Source organism: Chamaea fasciata, unplaced genomic scaffold, assembly GCF_029207755.1.
Source record: "Chamaea fasciata isolate MVZ Bird 193981 ecotype frontalis unplaced genomic scaffold, bChaFas1.0.hap1 SCAF_3, whole genome shotgun sequence".
NCBI classification, from domain to species: Eukaryota; Metazoa; Chordata; class Aves; order Passeriformes; family Sylviidae; genus Chamaea; species Chamaea fasciata.
Window position 1 is genome coordinate 103,999,557 of NW_027094088.1, and position 18,180 is coordinate 104,017,736.

At 44.3% G+C, this 18,180-nt stretch overlaps 1 protein-coding gene across 1 annotated transcript; it reads right to left on the reverse strand.

Annotated features, from left to right (window-relative positions):
- Positions 1–9,666: 9,666 nt before the first annotated feature.
- On the reverse strand, positions 9,667–17,903 carry OSR1 (odd-skipped related transcription factor 1). Its single transcript, XM_066179975.1, has 3 exons — positions 17,577–17,903; positions 11,449–12,141; positions 9,667–10,907 (listed from the first exon to the last, which is right to left on the reverse strand). The coding sequence occupies exons 2-3, from the start codon at positions 12,093–12,095 to the stop codon at positions 10,772–10,774; spliced, it is 783 nt and encodes a 260-aa protein (XP_066036072.1). The 5' UTR covers positions 12,096–12,141; positions 17,577–17,903; the 3' UTR covers positions 9,667–10,771.
- Between the last annotated feature and the right edge of the window lie 277 nt (positions 17,904–18,180).

An 18,180-nucleotide genomic window follows, 5' to 3' on the forward strand; every position in this document is an offset into this window, starting at 1 on the left:
GTGTTTCAACATTTGAACTTTTTGTAAAGAGTTCACTTTCAATCTGTTATATAAAACTTTTTACCTACATTCCAAGAAGCTATTCTAAAATGAGTTTTTGAATCCAGATCGGGAAAACAGCCTTTTTAAGGACTAAACTGATTTATAGCTTTATGAAGTCAAATGCATTTATTTACATTTTTTCTTTGTTTTGTATTTTGACAGCAAAAAATAAAAATAAGGGGGAACACAGAATTTCCCATGGAGATCTCCACCCACCACATGAGAAATAAAATACTATTTACATGAAGCACTATTATCAGTTTCTGGTCCACTGAAATTTTTGATAACCAGTTTAACAGTTAATAAACTTTCCTTCCACAAAGACAGAGCACATGGAGAAAACAACATCTAAGAATTTGCTTTAGATTTGACAATGTTTAGCTATTGAAGTTTACTGAAGAGTACAAGCAAATACATCAGTATTGCAATGAGAGCCTGACACAAAACATCTCAGGCTGACCTCCCAGTCTTTTATCAGCATAAAATCTAAATGTAGGAACTTAAAATGCAGTTTATATGTCTTCTCTTACCCCAGCTAGAAATGGGCTAATTCATGTTCTGTGGTACTGCAGCTTGCTTTCTCCATAGCTGGGCTTTCATTACAGCAGTTCCTACATTGACTCATAAGGCTCAGCGTCTGAATTAGGATTAGAGCCAAAGACAGAGTTGTTGTGCCACAGTTCCCTCTGCAAAGCAGCAAATGATGCTGAATAGCTGGACATTTTAACATTAGTGAATCTATAGCATTCATTTGTTAGCATAACAAGACTGTGCTGCTGACCTAGTTTGCTCGTTAAATAAATGGGAGTTGGAGAAACTAAAAAGAAAATCCTAGAGGGGTTTCATTTCTGTGCCTATTTGGTTGGACCAGTAATTCCTTTTATTTTCATTTCTTTTCTCCTGGCTGTATAACCAGATGAATTTGTTTTAGATTATTTTCCTATTAACTAAAATTTCCCAGAGGTTCCTGGTATTTGCATTCAGCTATTTCAGTAGCAGATATAACATTGCACTGGATACACCATCTACTGAAACAATGAAGTTGTAAAGAGATCAGACACATGTTCCTTACAGATGTTTGACCTAAAGCGTATTGGATTTGCCAAATCCACCTTTGAGTTACACTCTTTTCCATCTGGAGATCTACAAACACTGGTCCAAATGCAAGGAGCGATTTATAAACTGGGTACCCTACTGAAACTAACAATCATGAATTTAAGTTCCAAAATCAATGCCGTGAGTGCTAAACACTTGCAGCCAACAAAGACTTTAGTTGGGACTTTCTGGCTCTTTGTGTCTCTGAAAATTGGGACACCATGGGTTTGGTGCTCATAGGTTAATTTTAGAAGTTTGGCTTTGGAATTCTGACTTTCAAATCCCCTTTCACACCTCCAGGTTTAGTCAAGCCTCTCTTGATCTTTTTCTTCCATATTGTCCACAGTGGCAGGAATTGGTCTGAGAAATATGCCAGGGCCACACAGACTTTTAGCCATCATTTCTGCTTCTTTGTTTGGCCATGGAATTGCCCAGAAGATGGGCTTGTTCTCTCATTCAGCATTCAGTCCCTTCTGATGCATCTCATTGCTCTCACAGGAGTGTCAGCAGTAACGAGAGCTTTGTACTTATGATCAGCTGTATCTGTGCTCATTCTACTTTTGCAAGATTGCTATTGAAGGTTACCTGGAAAGTGTCCTGCACCCCAGGAGAACAGAACAGTATGTTCCATCCATCCAGGGGTAAAATGCCTATCTTATAAAAATCATAACTGTACAATAGATATTTCTCCCAAACTCAGAAGAAGAAAAAAAATCCCCACCTGGTAAGGAATACAAGACATCAGTAAACAAGACAAAAAGTCTTAAGCTATGTTTAAGACTTAAACTCTGTGCCAGAGGAAAAGAGAAGGAAGCTTCTTGGATCACAGAGTTTCTGAGTAAAAGGCTGCAAGCACTGAGTCCTTCTTGCTGACTGTTTTATAATGAGTGAAATTTTTGCAGGAACTTCATGCTGTTTGCATAATGTGATAATCAAGCTGATACCAGTTCAGTGGAAAGGTTGTGTTCCAAAATATTAACATCTCCATCTGATTTCCCCTTCTATTCTCTCCAGTGGAGGGAATTACTTTTATTACCCTTTGTGTAGTTTATATACTTGATTTGGAACATTGAAAAGCTAAGGAAACTGAGCCATTCATTTAAATATTGAGGTGCAGGAAAAAAGGGAGTTTGATGGAAACACCGTGTCTCTGTGAATTTTCTTCCTTCCCCATTTTGAAAATCTAGTTTTCATTTTTGCAGAGCTTTGAAATAAACTTATTAATCCATTGAGGGAAATAAACAGCTGGAAATAAACATTTCCCAACTGCTGGAGAGACACTAACTGTTTCCTAAGCCACATCCAAGTGGTCACCAAATGAAAGCATAAGGGAAAACCAATTCTTGGCCTGGATCTATGTCTGTGCTAATGAAGAAATCAACAGTAGAGGGCTGGGTGAGTCATTCTTCTTTAAGGATAATCAAAGATCCAGCTTCTTAATTATTTATTGGTTGCTAAGACCAGCAGCCAACACTGTGCTCAGAGTTGTTCAGGGCAGTCTTCACCACAGTCTAAATTTGGTATACCAGCAGTATCCAGCAACTCACTGGATGTTCAGTAGACAACCAGAAATGTGCTTGAGGGGTGATGAAAGCAGAGATGTTTTTAAAGTGTTAGAGAAGTTGTTTTCCAAGTGAAGTGCATTTTAAGGAAGAACACAAAAATAAGTACACAATAGGCACCAAAAGAATTAACTGACAGTTCAAAGGGAAGTCATGGAAAGTGGCACATTCTTGATGGTCTGTAATTTCTCCTTTTGCTACAGATGATGTTATTTCTCACATCCCTTTCAAGAACACTTACATAAACCCAGTTTCACATGTGCAAAGGGATGGGGAAAAGAACCTGCTAGCCTGTAGCAAATATAGTTTCACTCATAACGCAAAATTTCCCATCTGAAGTGAAAAAAAAAATATCTTGGGGAAAAAAATAAAGAATTTTGCTAAAGTTCAGATCAAACAATTCCAAAACAAAAATAAAAGTGTGTAATTAGCTGTCCTATCACCCTTCTTAGTTACAATGAAATGCAACTCACAGGAAAAAAAAAATCCTTAAGCCCTCATGACAATATGGCCAGCTACAGCACCTTTGAGCAGATCCCAGGGAGACCAGATGAACATCGGACTAGAAGAGGTACCAGCATGAGGCTGCAGGTGCTCGCTGCAAGCAGCAGAGACATCCAGGAAGGAGGAAAACCTGCAGAACAGGGGTGGCTGTGCCTAAAAGACTGGAATGGCCTCAGCAGTCTGTGTAAGTTTGGGAAGAAACATGGGGAATTATTATTCTTGAGGTTTGAGTTTGACCAATATGAGATGGAAGAGCCTTAAAGAGACTTTTCCTGGGCAGAGGAATAGTCCCACAGCCCTGTATAGATCCTGCTTTGTTCTCTGACATGCAGTGCAGTCCTCCCTCTGGACATGCATCTGACCAGCACTGAGGGCTATGGCAAGTGAGGAAGGACAGCAGGATTGGGAACACACTCATCAGTGTGGAGCTATTCCCAAAGGGTACTGTTTAGCACACAGACCCCTCCTTCCTCATATAACTTTAGATGAGATCTGCTTTTACCTATTTTTATATTTCCTTACTGGGAAGTTTTCTCCTCTCTTCTCTGAAAATGTACCTGAGACTTTTTTTTTTTTTTCAGCCTAGTACTGAAATCCTGGAAAATGAATAGATAAAAAGCAAGACTCAAAAGAATTTCCAAGACATATATAAACTGAAATATCTTTACATACAGTTGGAGGAAAGCCATGTTGTGTCTGAACAATTCTTGAAAGGATAAAAAAAGTTGTTAAATAGATTAATAATTAACTCATAAAATGTGATTTGAGCAACTCCAGTTTGAAACCAAAAGGCCAGAACGAGAAAAGGTATTGTGGTGAGAGAAGGCTGGAAATTATGAGATTATTTGAAACACATGAAGAAAACAAGAGGGTGAAGAGATGAATTTATTCAGAGACTTGGGAAAAGAAATATTTGTAGTGAATTTCATTCACTAACTTGAGGTTGATGAAGAAGACTAGAGGGTAGAAAAAAAAAAGGCCAGATTGAAATAGAGTCATCAGATCCAGTGATGTGACAAATAAAAATAAAGTTTCAGCAACATGCAAGCAAATTAAACTGGAGCTGAATAAGAGGCAGAAACACAGATTGACATGGGCAGGACAAGAATTCTATCAACACTAAGGAAGAAAAAGGATGAGAGAAAGAAGTATTAGAAATGTGAATTAAAAAAAAAAAAAAACAGCAATATTACCTGAGAAATAAAAATTGCAGAAGGGAAAAAAAAAAAAAAAAAAACACCAAACCAAACACAAAACACCCTGAGTATCAAATCTCTAGTACAAGTTGGTGTATCCTTTTGAAAAGCTGGTGACAATTTCTTTTTCTCTCTCCTAAATGGCATACAGACTAATAGGGACAGAAGACAGTGGCAAATTAAAATTTAGGAAAATTAAAAAATAGACAAAAAATGATAGTTGGTCTCAATAGTATGGATTTTGTGGCTGCAGCAAAACCATTACTAGGTTTACAACTTCAGCTGTAAAACTAGAATAGTTCCATTTGATTCAGTCAAGTCAAGTTGCTGTAGAAGAGATGAACAAGCCCATAAAGTCAGATTTCATTATTACACACATATAATGTAAAAATATTGAAAATTAAACGTGACTTCCATCACTCAAAGATCTAGTAAAGACAGAAGGCACATTAGAAATCAGGAAAAGAGGCACGACATTCATCCCATAGGAAACAGTTGCGGTCCCTCATATGACCAGAACACATGTTCTTCTACTCAGATTTAGCAATACAGTTCTCCAGTTGTTCAAATTGACTTGTTCCTTAGAAGATGCAATAAGAAAACAGAATGAGCTGACCTTGCAAATAATTTAACTGATTAGTGGTGACAAACTCTGTAGACAGACTTCTGGTGGTCACTGACACTGATCAAATTGTTGGTTTATTTTTCAATAGCCACTGAGTCAGGAACTACAATGCTATTATAAACTTTTGTATATGTTTGGTGCAATGTCAGACTGCAGCTAAAGCATAGGAGTAATGTGTAGGGGGAGTCAGCACCAGCAGGCAAGTCACAGGTGAAGGACAGAATGCCCCTTTTTAGTGATCTACCACGTTCTCATCAGGTGTAACTGGTAGTGGAGTTACAGCCCCAGAGAGCAGCACAGAGGGAGATGTGAACTGGAAGTGGTAGAGACGTTTGAGAAGACAGAGACCCTGGAGCAGCCAGGTCTGATGAAGGGCAGAGAGAACAGCCCCAACACAGCCCCGTGCTGAAGTCACTGCTCTGCTCGCAGGCCTCCTGCTGGTGCTCCTGCCGGGCACTGCCCTCTGTCAGGGAAACGAGTCTGCTGGGGATCAGTGGCACCTGCGCTGAGCCTGTGGACAAACGCAGAGTTCCATCAAAAGCTGGGAACATTTTATAGGAGCTAGGCTGCTGTTTCTTTGAAGTTCAGCTGGATGCTGAGCACACTTCAGCTGCTCCTTGAGTTTAAATAAGGTAAACTTGACTGTGCAAAACAAATCAATGGCTTTGCTTGTGTCTCCCAGACTGAGAAGCGATTCTTCCAAGAAAAGTGAAGCTTACTCCCCTGCTGCAGCTCTCTGAGCAGTTAAATATGCACGTGGCCAAACTTGGTCCTTATAAAACCCAATTTACTTCATTTAAAAAACTCCTATAAAGATGACTGATGTCACTGGAGCTCCACCAGGGATGAATTTGGCCCATGCCATTCCTACTGTGTAGTCACTGGATAGGAATGCAGAGAAGAAAAGCATACTGAGCTCTAGGACTCCATATCTCAACAAAACTGCCAGGGTTGGAAAAGAATCACACGTGAATATAAATTTGTCGTATGCACTCTATTAGATCACCCAGATCAGCCCCTGCTTTCAGTTGCCCTCGTACGAATTGGAGTTTCTCCTTTCACTATTGAGGGTTGAGCAGGGGTTTCTACATGAGTGTGCCAAGTCTCCTGGAAGCAAAATCAGCAGCGTTACCCCCAATTTACAGATGAAGAAACCAAAACAGGGAGCTGAAGTGATTTGCTTTGATTTACATGTGGTGACAGAGGTAGAAAAGGTATTGAAACTACTCATGGCTCCTCGCCACTTGGGCCATGTACTCCTGTGATATATCTTTTTAATTTCCCTCTCCTTTCCCCATGTCCCTTCTCCCCTGCCCCCAGCCCCATCCACATTGTCTCCAGCCACACAACTGGGAAGCTGGGATTAATCCATCCCTAGGGAAACTGGGATTAATATACAACTCATGCGGAACCTTTAAAAAACCCAATGATTTGTGGTCCCCTTTTCAGAGGCACATGCAATCCACAGCTGAAAAGCAACTATTTGCTGTTCCAGTGCACATTCTGAGAGAGGCTTTTGCTCTGTTTCACGAATGTACACTGAAGACCCCATCTGACAGGATTTCTTCCTGCATCCAACAAAAAAACAGGCTTAGTAGGCTGTGCAGAATCAGGCTCTTGCAGAGTACTAACAGTTTATGGGCAGGAAAAGAATGACTGGAATGCGAAAGGGGGGAAAGAGAGCAAGAGATGTGCCAACACATCTTTATGTTTTCCTTCTGTAACTGGAAATGGTTAAAAAAAATAATAATTAAAAGAAAAAAAACTGTGTTTCCCTTATAAATCTTGCAGGAAGAGGCAACTAGAGTCAGGTGCCCGGTTTTTTACTCCTGCAAATTCCCATTCAGTGATGTTTTTATGATGAAAATGCAAAATTTAAAGCAACTGTGAAAACAGAATCAGCCCTCGATTGGCAGACAGAGGCCAAAGTTTTATTCACTGCATGAATGTCAGATTAAAACACATGCAAAGAGAGAAAAGAAAAAGAAAGAGGAAACGCAATTAATCATTTAAACTGTGATCCTGATTAAAAAGGCACATTTTCCATCTAATTCCTTTCATTTATTTTGGGGGTTAATACAGCTTATCTCTTCTGACTGTCATGATTACATCTTTACTTTGCTTTCCTTGGAATCACTGGACTGATACTGCCTAGCAAATCTCAAAACACTGGAGGGAAAAGGCGAACGGTTCCCCCATGCAGCTGGGAGTATGACCAGATAGATAGCCTTTGTTAGCACGGGGGCAAAAGTGGCCTTCTGGGAGGAGGAAATACACACACAATCGAGTGTAGTACAAGTGACATTAAGGGGTTGTATGTGCATCCTGTGCTAGGCATGCCCATGTAGTTTTAATATATCTGTATTTCTAATTATGTCAGTTCTGGGGGTTTGGGTTTTGTTTTGGTTTTTTTTCTTTTTAATTGCACATAAAAATGCAGGTCCCAAGAAATTCTTGGCAGTCAGATCAGCAAGCTTCAGCTTTTCAAATGAAATCTTTCTCATGCCCAGCTGGGAGGAATGGTTTCTCCACCTTTGCGACCCCGCAGTTCTAATGGTTCCCAGGAACCAGCTACTGACACGGTTTCTTACCTTGCCACGGGTGTTTCAGTTTCCCGGTGTTAAGGAGACGGTGGAGCGACCGTGGGAAAGCCTCGGTGGAGTGACCTGAGTCCCTTCCTCCCTCCCTGTGGACCCGACTCGGATTTCTGCCTCGTAGTAACGGCCCCTGAAAACGTGGTTCCAAGCGACAATCTCTACTTTCTCGCTCGGCGACAGGATCCCGGGCGCATCCCTGTTCCCTTACTTGGTACCAGGAGCGGCACAAGAGGGACGGGGGAGTTGATCGGGGATTTTTTTCTCTGATTCTCCGTTTAGACGGGCACGGAGAAGGATGAAACACCCAGCCTTCAGGCTGCCCCTTAACGCCGTGTCGGTGCTCGGGGCTGGTGGTCGGCCCTTGGCCAGGCGCGGAATGCGGTGCCCCCGGCCCGGCAGCAGGGCACGCCGGGGGCGGCTGGGGCGTCCCATGGAGCACTCGGGGCAGCGACCCACGCCGGGGAAACGCGGCCCCTCCTGCGGGGGTTGTGCAAGGCAATCCCTCCAAACCCTGCGGAGGACCTGGGAGAGGCGCGGGAGACGACACCTTCAAATGACCTCCGAAAAAAACTGCCGAGCAAACACCCCGGCTCGTCTAGGCTTCGCGGGGCCAGCGCCGGGAAGGGATGGATGGAGGGATGGATGCTCGTCGCTCCAGCCCCGCTCCGCGCATGAGATGCCGGCGGAGCGGCGCGCAGGGCTCCGCGCTCGTCCCGCCCTCCTCCCGCGTAGGGCCAGCCCCGGCTGCCTGCAGGTTACTGCGGACTTCAGCCCGCACCCCTCACTTGCTGCTTTTCAGATGCCAGAACCAAAAGTCTTCACGCGGCGTGGGGAGTGGCGGATGGGGAGCAAAGTCAAAGCAAGTCTTTTTCAAACTCTGCCCCATGCTCCCAGCCCCCGGATCTGGATGCAGGCACAGGCGGCACTTCGCATCCCGAGCTCCCCGAGGGCCTCCCCACGGTGGAGGTGGGTCCGCAGCCCGTCCCGCAAGTGCCTTTTCATTAGTTATGGTGCGCTCGAATGGGTACCCAATAAATAAGAGGGGGAGAGAGGTTTCTCCCCCCTCCCCTTACATTAAATGAGTTACAACCGCACCTTTTTTCCTGTCCTTGATAGGATTCTTTGACCAAATAAAGAAATAATTACTAAAAGCAGCAGGAGGGAAGGAGAAAGGGAAAGGAGCCGCGCTGGACCGAGCGGCTGACGTCGATGAGCATCCGCGCCGCGGCCACGCAGGAGCCGCTGGGCAGCCCCCAGGTCACCTCTGCCGCATCGCTAATTTGCAAAAGAAGAGGCTTCTCTTATCGCGGGGGCACTGACTTGTAACGGGAGGAGGAAGGTTTAGGGTTTGCCGAGAGGACGAGAAAGGACGGCGGCCAGAGGCGCTTCAAAGGCTCAAGTAGATGCCCCAGCATTGAGCTCTCTCCCCCGTCTCGATTCAAAGAGGTTTCGCAGTGGAATAAACATCTCTGATCTAAGACAGCTGCCGGGAATCAAAGGCCGCCCCAACCAGCGCGGAACCGGCCGAAGATGTGACTGAAAAATTCCCGCAGGAATGGGGGTGCGAAGGCGTCTCTCCCCGCAACGCCTCCAGGCTCCGAGAGCAGCAACAGTTCACCCATTACTCATCTGATTTGTTTTATAACACTTCTGACACCTAATCTTATCAGCTAATACCCACGATTTAGTTACCGAAGACGGGTTTTTTTTTCTCACTAGCAGTAAAATTGGCTCTCAGCAGATGTTTACTTTTGTCAGCTTTAAGAGAAGAAAATAAAAAAAAAAAAAGGGGGAGGGGGAGTATGGAATGAAAGGAAAATTAGGAGGGGGAAAACTAATGCGCAGAAAAAAAGATCCAGACTTTCCAAAACTGATAGAAACAACCACCGAGGAAATAAAAACTTAACTAAGGGAAAGAAAAAAAAAAAAAAAAAAAAAAAAAAAAAAAAAAAACACCCAAAATAAATAGGTTCTGAATACTGATAGAGTTTACCAGGAAAGAGATCAGAAACCACATGAACGCATATGTAGTCCATGCAGACTTGCCTGTAAAATAACAATTTATTTTAATACTTAAAAACCACACACAATCCAGTGATAAATGTCAATTACCAATAATCAGCATAAAGTGCCAAACAGCCATACAACTTTTTTTTTTCTTTTTAATAAACAGAACTTATTGGAATGTCTCTTAATTCGAATACACTGTTCAGAAAGCCAGCATTTAAAAAAATATGCTCTCAAGTTGAGATTTGTTCTCTCACACCAGGACACACGAAGACATTGAGTACCACTAAAACCACGTTGTGCATACCATCAGTTTGACGTATTGCCATCTTTCTTTCCTCTGGGTTTTTTAAATAAGTCCAGAAGTTACAAACCTCCTCACAGCACACTAGACCACAAGGTAATAAAAAGAGGTCTCCATGTCCCATGAACACTGATCTGTCACAACACCAGGAACCCTTGGGTCTGAGGTCTGGATGCATTTACTAATGCATGATAAGACTCCCCACTTGAGAGATTTAGGTCATTTCCAAACATTAATTTTCTTCTTCTTTTCTGAAAACAATCTAGCAAATGAGATTTGCAAGTTGCCCCTCTCCTTGTCTTAATGGTGCTGTGATGAGAAACCACCGTTTCAGTTCTTAAATCGTCTTCTGAAATTCTTTGTATTTCCTGAAGTGTAAAAATAAGAAGCTTTATACAGTCAAAAAAAAAGTATAAAATAAGAGTTTGGATTTTCTTAAGTAATACTTTTGGAAGATACGATTTTGGTTTGGTTTTTTGGGGTATTTTTTGGGTGCAGGGGTTGGTCGGGGGTGTCTTGTGGGTTTTTGTTTGGTTTTAAAGAGATTCCTGTCCAACACATGAGCACCACCTTTTGGCATAAAGTTTATCAAAGCCACACAAGTCAGCTAGCACTCTCTGCATCATTCACATATATTTTAAATGCAAAACAATTTTTCACCCACGACTTAGGAAGTTAATTGCTTGGATGGGGGATTGAAGGGGTGCAGATTTTGCCCTTTTTAAAGTAGAAACAAAAACAAAGCACAAAGTCCAGTGCTCTCGTCCTGAAAGTTTTGTTTCTGTTCTAGTTTTGGTGTAAAGTCTGAAAGGGAGGAAAAGTTCATAGAAGTTGAAGATTCAACACTTAAGTTTGGCAGGTTTCAGTTCCTTTACTTGCGTGTGCAGTGTCTTGTGGACTGCTAGTGTTCTGGACTGGCAAAATCCTTTCCCGCATTCTTGACACTTAAAAGGCTTTTCTTTAGAATGGATATATCTAGAGAGAGAGAAACAATCGAGATGTCAGAAATAGCTGCCCTAAACTCAGCAGTGAGCCACCTAAGGGAGAATATGCTGGAAATTTCTTACACCTACTGCTGAGATTGAGAGTGGTGGAGTGCAGTTCTTGGGCAATTGTCTGCATGTGTGTGTGCAAGAGAGGAGGGCATCAGAGGGTTATAGGGTGCTTTCTTTCTTAGAGATAAAGAACTCCTCTCTTACTTCAGGGTCACCAGACTCTGTGTCTTCATGTCGCTTCTGAGTGATCATAGAGGCAGAGCACACATGATGCAAATGGAGGGTGAAATATCTGTGGAAGCTAAAAAGGAGGTTGTGAAAGTTGTCTTTATGGAGTGAGTAAAGTATATCTTCCACTGTGAGTTACCCCAGCTCTTCCACCAACAGTGGGCAAAGGAAAAACTAGAGGGAACACTCTCGGCTGGATGAGTAATTAACTTCTTGTAAAAATCTTGAGTGTAGATGGGTAACTGGGATACAAATACACAAGAGAAAAAGAACAAGAAAAGAAAAATAGTTACCTGTGATCCCTCAGGTGATCCTGTCTTCTGAAAGCTTTGTGACAAATATCACATGTGTAGGGCCGTTCATCAGTGTGGGTTCTTTCATGGATCAAAAGGTTGTAGGACTTGGTGAAGTGCCTGCCACAGAATTTACACACAAACTCCTTCTTGGTTTTGGAAGGTAACCTTCCCCGCGTGGGTTTCTTTTCTGGAGAGAGTTTAGTCACCTCAAGCAGAGACCCGAGCCCTGCAGGTGAGCCCTGACTGTCTGCCTGTCCCAGTTTAGAGTGGTCCTCTTGTGTGGCAGCCACTGCTAAGTTGGCAAAGTCAAAGCGGGGCTTGGCTTTGAGGGTCATGTTGGCAGCCTCTTGCTTGGGCTGGATGACATGTGGGAAGAGGGGGAAGGTGGGCAGCTGGAACCGTGCGTCCACCAGACTGGAGACGCTGGGCACTTTGGAGAAGGAGGAGCGGGGCAGATGCATGGCCGGGTAGCCCAGAGTCCACTGGTGCAGGTGTACAGCATGCAGGGCACTGAAGCCATAGAGGTTGGAGAGGTGGTCGGAGGGCACGGCAGGCAGCCCATTGAATGCTTGCAGGAAGGAGTAGTTGGTCAGCTGGAGGGAAGGATGGATAGGCACTGGGGCTGGCAGGGTTTTACTTCCCATGGTGGCCACTCAGGAGGAGGATCTTGGGAACAGGGGAGGAAAATATCTGGAAAATAAAGATGGAGCGGGAAGAGAGAAAGGTAGATTTACATGAAAACAAAAGAACCATAACTCACCCCCCATCATTATCCCTCTCCAAAGCCACAGGAGGAGGCTGCCTTGGAATTAGAGAGTCCTGACCAGGTCTTTACTGTGAGTGTGTTCCCACATTCTCCCTCTACCCATCTTTCTCTTGAACATAAATATTGTACTGCATCTATAATAATTCACTTCCCATCAGCATCCCCCACTTTGCAGACTTCCAGTGGTCCTGTACAGAGGGATAGTCGAGATGCCGTTTGGCCCAAAAAGCTCAGTCATCTCCCAGTAATTTAAAATCCCTTCCTGGATGACCTTTAGAAAATAGTGAGATACTGCCCATTACATCTGTCCACAGCAACTGAGTTTAGCCCTGTCTCTTGAGGTGATGCGGGGAAGGGTGCAGAGCTTGCTGCCCCTGGGTTGCTCAGCTCCTGTGGTCTGGCCTCAGCCAAGCCTCTGAGATGATGGAGGCACCTGGATGCTCAGAACTGCATATTCTCCCTCTTAAAAAAAAAAAAAAAAAAAAAAATTGGGGAAAATACCAGCCAAAGCCCTTCTTCTTGTGTACTGCAAAAAGAAAGAGAAAAATGCTGAATTTGGGTGACCAATCTGAAGTGCCATTTGCTCTTCCCAGGGAGAAGTGCCTGGCTTCAAGCCCACATCCTAATCTAAGCAATTGCTTAATTAGAGCCTTTCAAAAGGCTAAAAGACGAGGACTGGTGAGACCCTTCCCTTGGGGCACCCAGACTAGCAGCTGCAGGGCCTCAGCCCTTCCCTGGGCCGGGTGCCACTGCTTTGGTCTGTGTTTCAGGGTCCTGCCAAGCCCCTAGCCTCTCTCCTGGGCCAGATCCCACCCCACAAGATGGAGGGGAAAATGCTACAAGGCAGCAGCATTGAGACACATCTGGCCAAGTCTGAAAATTCAGCCCTGGCTGCTGTCAACCGTTTGGCAGGAGATGCCTCCCGAGGGTTGTTGGTGGGGATGCAGCTTCCTCCCTTTGTGGGTTTGAGAGAGCACCCATGGCTTTTGGAAGCATTACATCCCTGCAGCCCGGAGAGCCTCCTCCTTACTTCACAGTCCCCAGCTTATACTCCCTTTCCCCTCAGTGAGCTCTGGGATTTGCCTTCAGGGGGACTATTTTCTGCCAGAATCCCCACAGGTTTGCTGCAGGGTTCCCACAGGATCCACACAGGATCTTTATAAGATCCTGACAGGGTCCCTGCTGAGTCACAGATCCCCACAGGATCCTCACAGTATTCAGATTCGAGTTCATCCCCAGGTGAAGAGTAAAGCCCCTTGGGACAAATGGAGTCAGCAAAGTACAGCAGAGCAGTAACTGTCCCTCTGAGCTGGAAGTCTGGGGGTGTGGAAACTGCCGGTGGAAGAGGTCTAAAGACCAGGGAAACAAATCTGATTTAAATGTGTGCTGTTGCCTGGAAAGAGGAGCTGCGGCTGGAAGGGTGTGAGAGGGAGAAGCTTACTCTGAGCAGCTCTATACTCCAGGCCCACCTTTCACTCTGCTTTACATAAATCAGCAGCAGGAAGAGAGGCTCAAACCTTAGAGGAATTCCATTGCAATGACCCAGAATAAGAGATTGCGATATTTTTTGCTTTTCAATTGCATACATTTCTGATAGTGACTGATTGAAAAATGCACACATTATAGTCTCTGTTCTCCTCCCTTTCCTCTTTTTTTTCCCTTTTTCTGTTTTTTTTTTTTTTTTTTTTTTTTTTTTTTGGAGGGGGGGTTCTTTTTTTTCTTTTTTCTTTTTTCTTTTTTTTTTTTTTTGCTAAACTATTTAGGGCTATTGAACCACTAGAACTATTGAATCAGCTAGACTGTTTAGGGGATCTACTTTCATTTAGTTAGGGCTGCCTATGCACTAAGCATGTGCTCATTACAGCACGAATGCCTCAGCTGGTGACCCCGAGGACAAAGTGCACAGAAAGCACTCCTGTCCTCTCGTCCGAATACCTGAAAATGTCTGTTTCTGCCTGTCACAATGGCTCCGTGTCTGTTTCCCTGTCTAGGTAGCTCTAGATCTCTCAAACATAAAACAGGCTATTGCAAATTAAATTTGTCCATCTTTCTTTCTTTGTATCCTTAGAAAGCACTTAATTTGAAATATATAACCAGAAATCTACCATGTCAATACGGGTAAATTCTCACTTGAAAACGTTAAAAAAATTCTCTTTCGATTTTCCCAATAAAGAACAAGGAACAAAACAAGGAGAAATACAGTCAGGTCATAATAGCATCCATTGCACTCACAGTTTTTGTGTGTGGGTTCTTTTTGGGTTTGTTTGGGGTTTTTTGGTGTTTTTTTGGTTTTTGGGGGTTTTTGGGGGGTTTGGGTTTTGGTTTTTTTTGCTTTTTTTTTTTTTTTTTTTTTTTTTTTTTTGCTAGAGCAGCTCTGTTAAATTAAAAAAAATTAATCAAAAAGGTTAAAAAAGTAAAAGACAAAAAAAAAAAGGGGGGGGGGGTGTGAAGAGAGAGAAGAACAAAATAAGAAAAGAGGAGATGGGAGCAGAGCGTTCATGTTACTACAAGTTTCTTGGCACTTTTCCAGAAATGTAAACTGCACTTTTGCTGTGTATGACCGGGACAGTCAAAAATGTGGATGAAGAGCAGGCTATTTCATAAAGAAGTCCCCTCACTTCGGGACATCAAAAGAGAATGTATTTCACAGTGTACTAAGTCTCTGGTCTCCCACTTGCCCGCAGAGAGATCAACGTTTCTTTGATTGCGGTGCCACCTCCACCTTTAGTTCTACTTCATGTAAACAGATCGTTATCGAGTCTTGTCTTTTTTTTTTTTCTTTTTTTTTCTTTTTTTTTTTTAACAGTAGAAGACCCTGCGAGTTGTCTGCTTGAATTCCCCCATTGCAATAAAACTGTGTGGGTTTTTCTTTTTTAATACAAAGTAGATCGATGAGTAATTAGGAACGAACCTCTTGTGTTCTGACTGAAACAAACCCCACTCATGCCAAGATAAATTTACCCTGCAAAATAGGATCATAAACTTGAAAGTCTGCATCTGTCTCCAGCTCTGTTACCCTTTGCCCTGAGTGAAGATACGGTAATGCTATTGTCCAGTTGCCACTGTTTTAAGACCATTTCAATCTTAACCCTTCAGATTAAATTCTACCTATTCTATATGCCAGGAAAAAAAAAATCTACATGGTTTTCTGCTGGTAGCATAACAAGAGGGGAAATTAAATGGGTTTTTAAGTAATCTTGTGGCTAGTAGGTATTTTTCCTTTCTACATTGAATTATCAATTTCCGATGTATCCTTTGAAAGGGATATTTGTTACATTAAATACCTGACTCATAAATAATGAGGTTTGCTAATTAGTTCCACATGGAAGAATGGAGGAGGTAAATTACCCTGAGAACGTTGCTTATTTTTACAAACATGATAAAGTGGCGGGCATAAAATGATGCATTCTTGCGAGAACCTCAAACTACAGCAATCAGGTTCTCTGTCAAAAAGAAGTTCCCAAGTTTTGCCTGAACTTTTTTAAGTCTGGTAGCCCAGTCCTTACAACTGCACGCATCGGTGTGCCGCATTTTGCCACCAGGTCGGCTATTTATTTTGTCTCCCTTGAGGGAAAGAAAATTTCGCTTCCTAAAGTTAAAGCGAGGAAGTGGAGCTTATAAGTTATCTTTGTTTGGGAAACTAAGTGGAAAGGGAATAAAACTGCCCTTTCGCTCCGCATTATTCAAGTGTGGTGCTCTTGAGGAATAAAATGCATTGTTCAGCACAGATTTATTCAAAGTATTAATGAAGTGTGCAGAATCTATTAAAGCAGGTTTATTTGGGGCTAATTGAGCGTGAAAGAGTTAATTGCTAACATTAATGAGGACTGGAAGGACTCCGTCAGCGTGTGCCTTGGATATCTCCGCTCAATCCTTATAAAATCATCATTCACATTTTATCACGAAATCGGTGTTGACAAGACTCCTCAGACCACCACTGCGAGCGCGGGTGAATGAGATGGGCTTTCTTTTCTCAAATAATAATAATAAATAATAACCGGGGTCCGAGCGCACCAGCGGTGGCTGCAGTGCCCGGGGCAGCCCTTATCCAAAGCAGCAAAGATCCCCGGGCTCGGCCCCTGGAGGGACAGCGCCTGCGAGCCCCGGGCGGGCGTGGGTGGGTGCCGCGGGGCGGCCGCAGGGCCGACCTCCTCCAACTTCTCCCCGCACAAGTTTTTAGGTAGATTCGGGGGTACTGTATGTGTGCTCTTGCAATCCCCTCGGGTGTTGAAAGACCCCCAGTACAACAGTCGCCCTGGCTTTCTCCCTAGAGAAATACCCGGTGCCTCCCCTACACGGGAATAAATCGTCCTTCCTCTCTCCCGGCCGCGGGGAGGATTTCTCGCCTCTGTACCTCACGCTTCCCATGGTCACAGCACGCACAGCCGCGGGCAGGGGCAAGGCTTTGCGGTGACAGCCCCGGGGGCAGCCAGGGCACGTCCCCGCAGAGGGACTCTGCCGCGGAGCTGCAGCCCCGGGCCCAGCGCTGCCTTAGGGGCCGGGCCTCTTTCCCAGCTGACTCCGAATTTACTGAACTGGACCTACTGTGCACCTGTCCGGGACCCTCCTGCCTGGCTCGCGATTTATCGAAAAATTCCTGCAGAGCAACGAAAATCTACAAAAAGCTCTATTTTTACAGTTTCCCTCCCAAAAGCCAACTATAACAGCCATACCCTAATCCTCGGCTTGTCACTGACACTTTATAGGCTCAGCCTCTAGAGAAGCTTCGTCTCTCCTGTCCTGAACTTGTTTCAATCCACTCAGACAGATATAAACATCAGACTCATTTCTGTTATGGCCTTGGGAAGAAAAAGAGAAGGCTTTTCGGACCCTAAAACACTGGAGTTGCAAGAAAAAGAAAAAAAAAAAAAAAAAAAAAAGAAAAAAAAAAAAAAAAAAAAAAAGAAACCTCGCAGAAATAAAGAAATAAAGAAAGAAGAGAAAGAAGAGGAAAGAAAAGCCAATAATAGAAAGGAGAAAAGCTGGAAGTTCAAGGCCGTTAAGGACATGCAGGCTTCTGTTTTGCTCGTATGTGTCATTTTTAGCTCGGGTTAGAAACACTGATTCTCCGCAAGGGGGGAGACACAACTTTGAAAGGGGAGGACAAATCTTTAAATAGCATCAAAATATTCGAGACCCATGTGAAGGCTTACCCCAGCCCTCCGCCCACCCCAAAGAGAACAGTCCTCTTCACTGAAACGCAATTTCCACACTTCTGCTGCATCCAGTGGACCGTGGGAGGGGATGGGGGCAAAGAAAGAAAGGAGGTAGAGTAAAGGAAGTGCTTGAATCCATATCCCCAACCCCCGAGGCTTGGCAAAATAAAAACCAAACAGAATGAGTTGTTCTTTTTATTTACCTAATCCCGATCTGTGCTCCACCGCTGGCAGCAGTTAAAAGATCCTGGGCTAAATTTGAGCTGGTAAAATAAAATAATGGAAAAAAAAATGGGGAAGAAAAAAAAAAAGAAGAAAAAGAAGAAAAAAAAAAAGTAGGTTGGGCTAGGTCAGTGTCTGTGCTGGCCTTGGGGGGCACAGCTCACCCCACCCACCCCACTGCTCCTCCAGCGGGTACAGGCAGATCCGAGCGGGGCCAGGTGTCCAGGTGTTCCGGCAGGCGCGGCCGGAGGTTCTCTCCCAGCTCCTGTTCCCGGAGCCGGCTGCGTGCGCTGGAGTGCGAACGCGCCCGGGAGCAGTCGCGCTCAGACTGAACCGATCCCTTCCCTCCTGCCTCCTCCTTATTTCAACCCCCCCTCCCAGCTCCCCCCTCAACCTCCCACCGCACTCCGGGCATGCGCACGCAGGGAGAAAGTTTCTGGCTGGGAAGAACCAACTTTGCAACCCGCTTCTCCCGGCGGCGCAGCAGCCCGGGGCTCGCAGCCCGCAAACTTCTCACCTCGCCCCCCCGCCCCGCTCCCGGAGCATCTCCCCAGGGCCCGCTGCGCTCTGCGGACCGTCCTCCCG

Excerpts from the sequence above, each read along its gene's own strand:
- OSR1 (XM_066179975.1), bottom strand. The coding sequence starts at position 12,095 with ATGGGAAGTAAAACCCTGCCAGCCCCAGTGCCTATCCATCCTTCCCTC. Across the intron at positions 10,908-11,448 it reads GATCACCTGAGGGATCACAG|ATATATCCATTCTAAAGAAA; the intron begins GTAACTATTTTT and ends CTCTCTCTCTAG.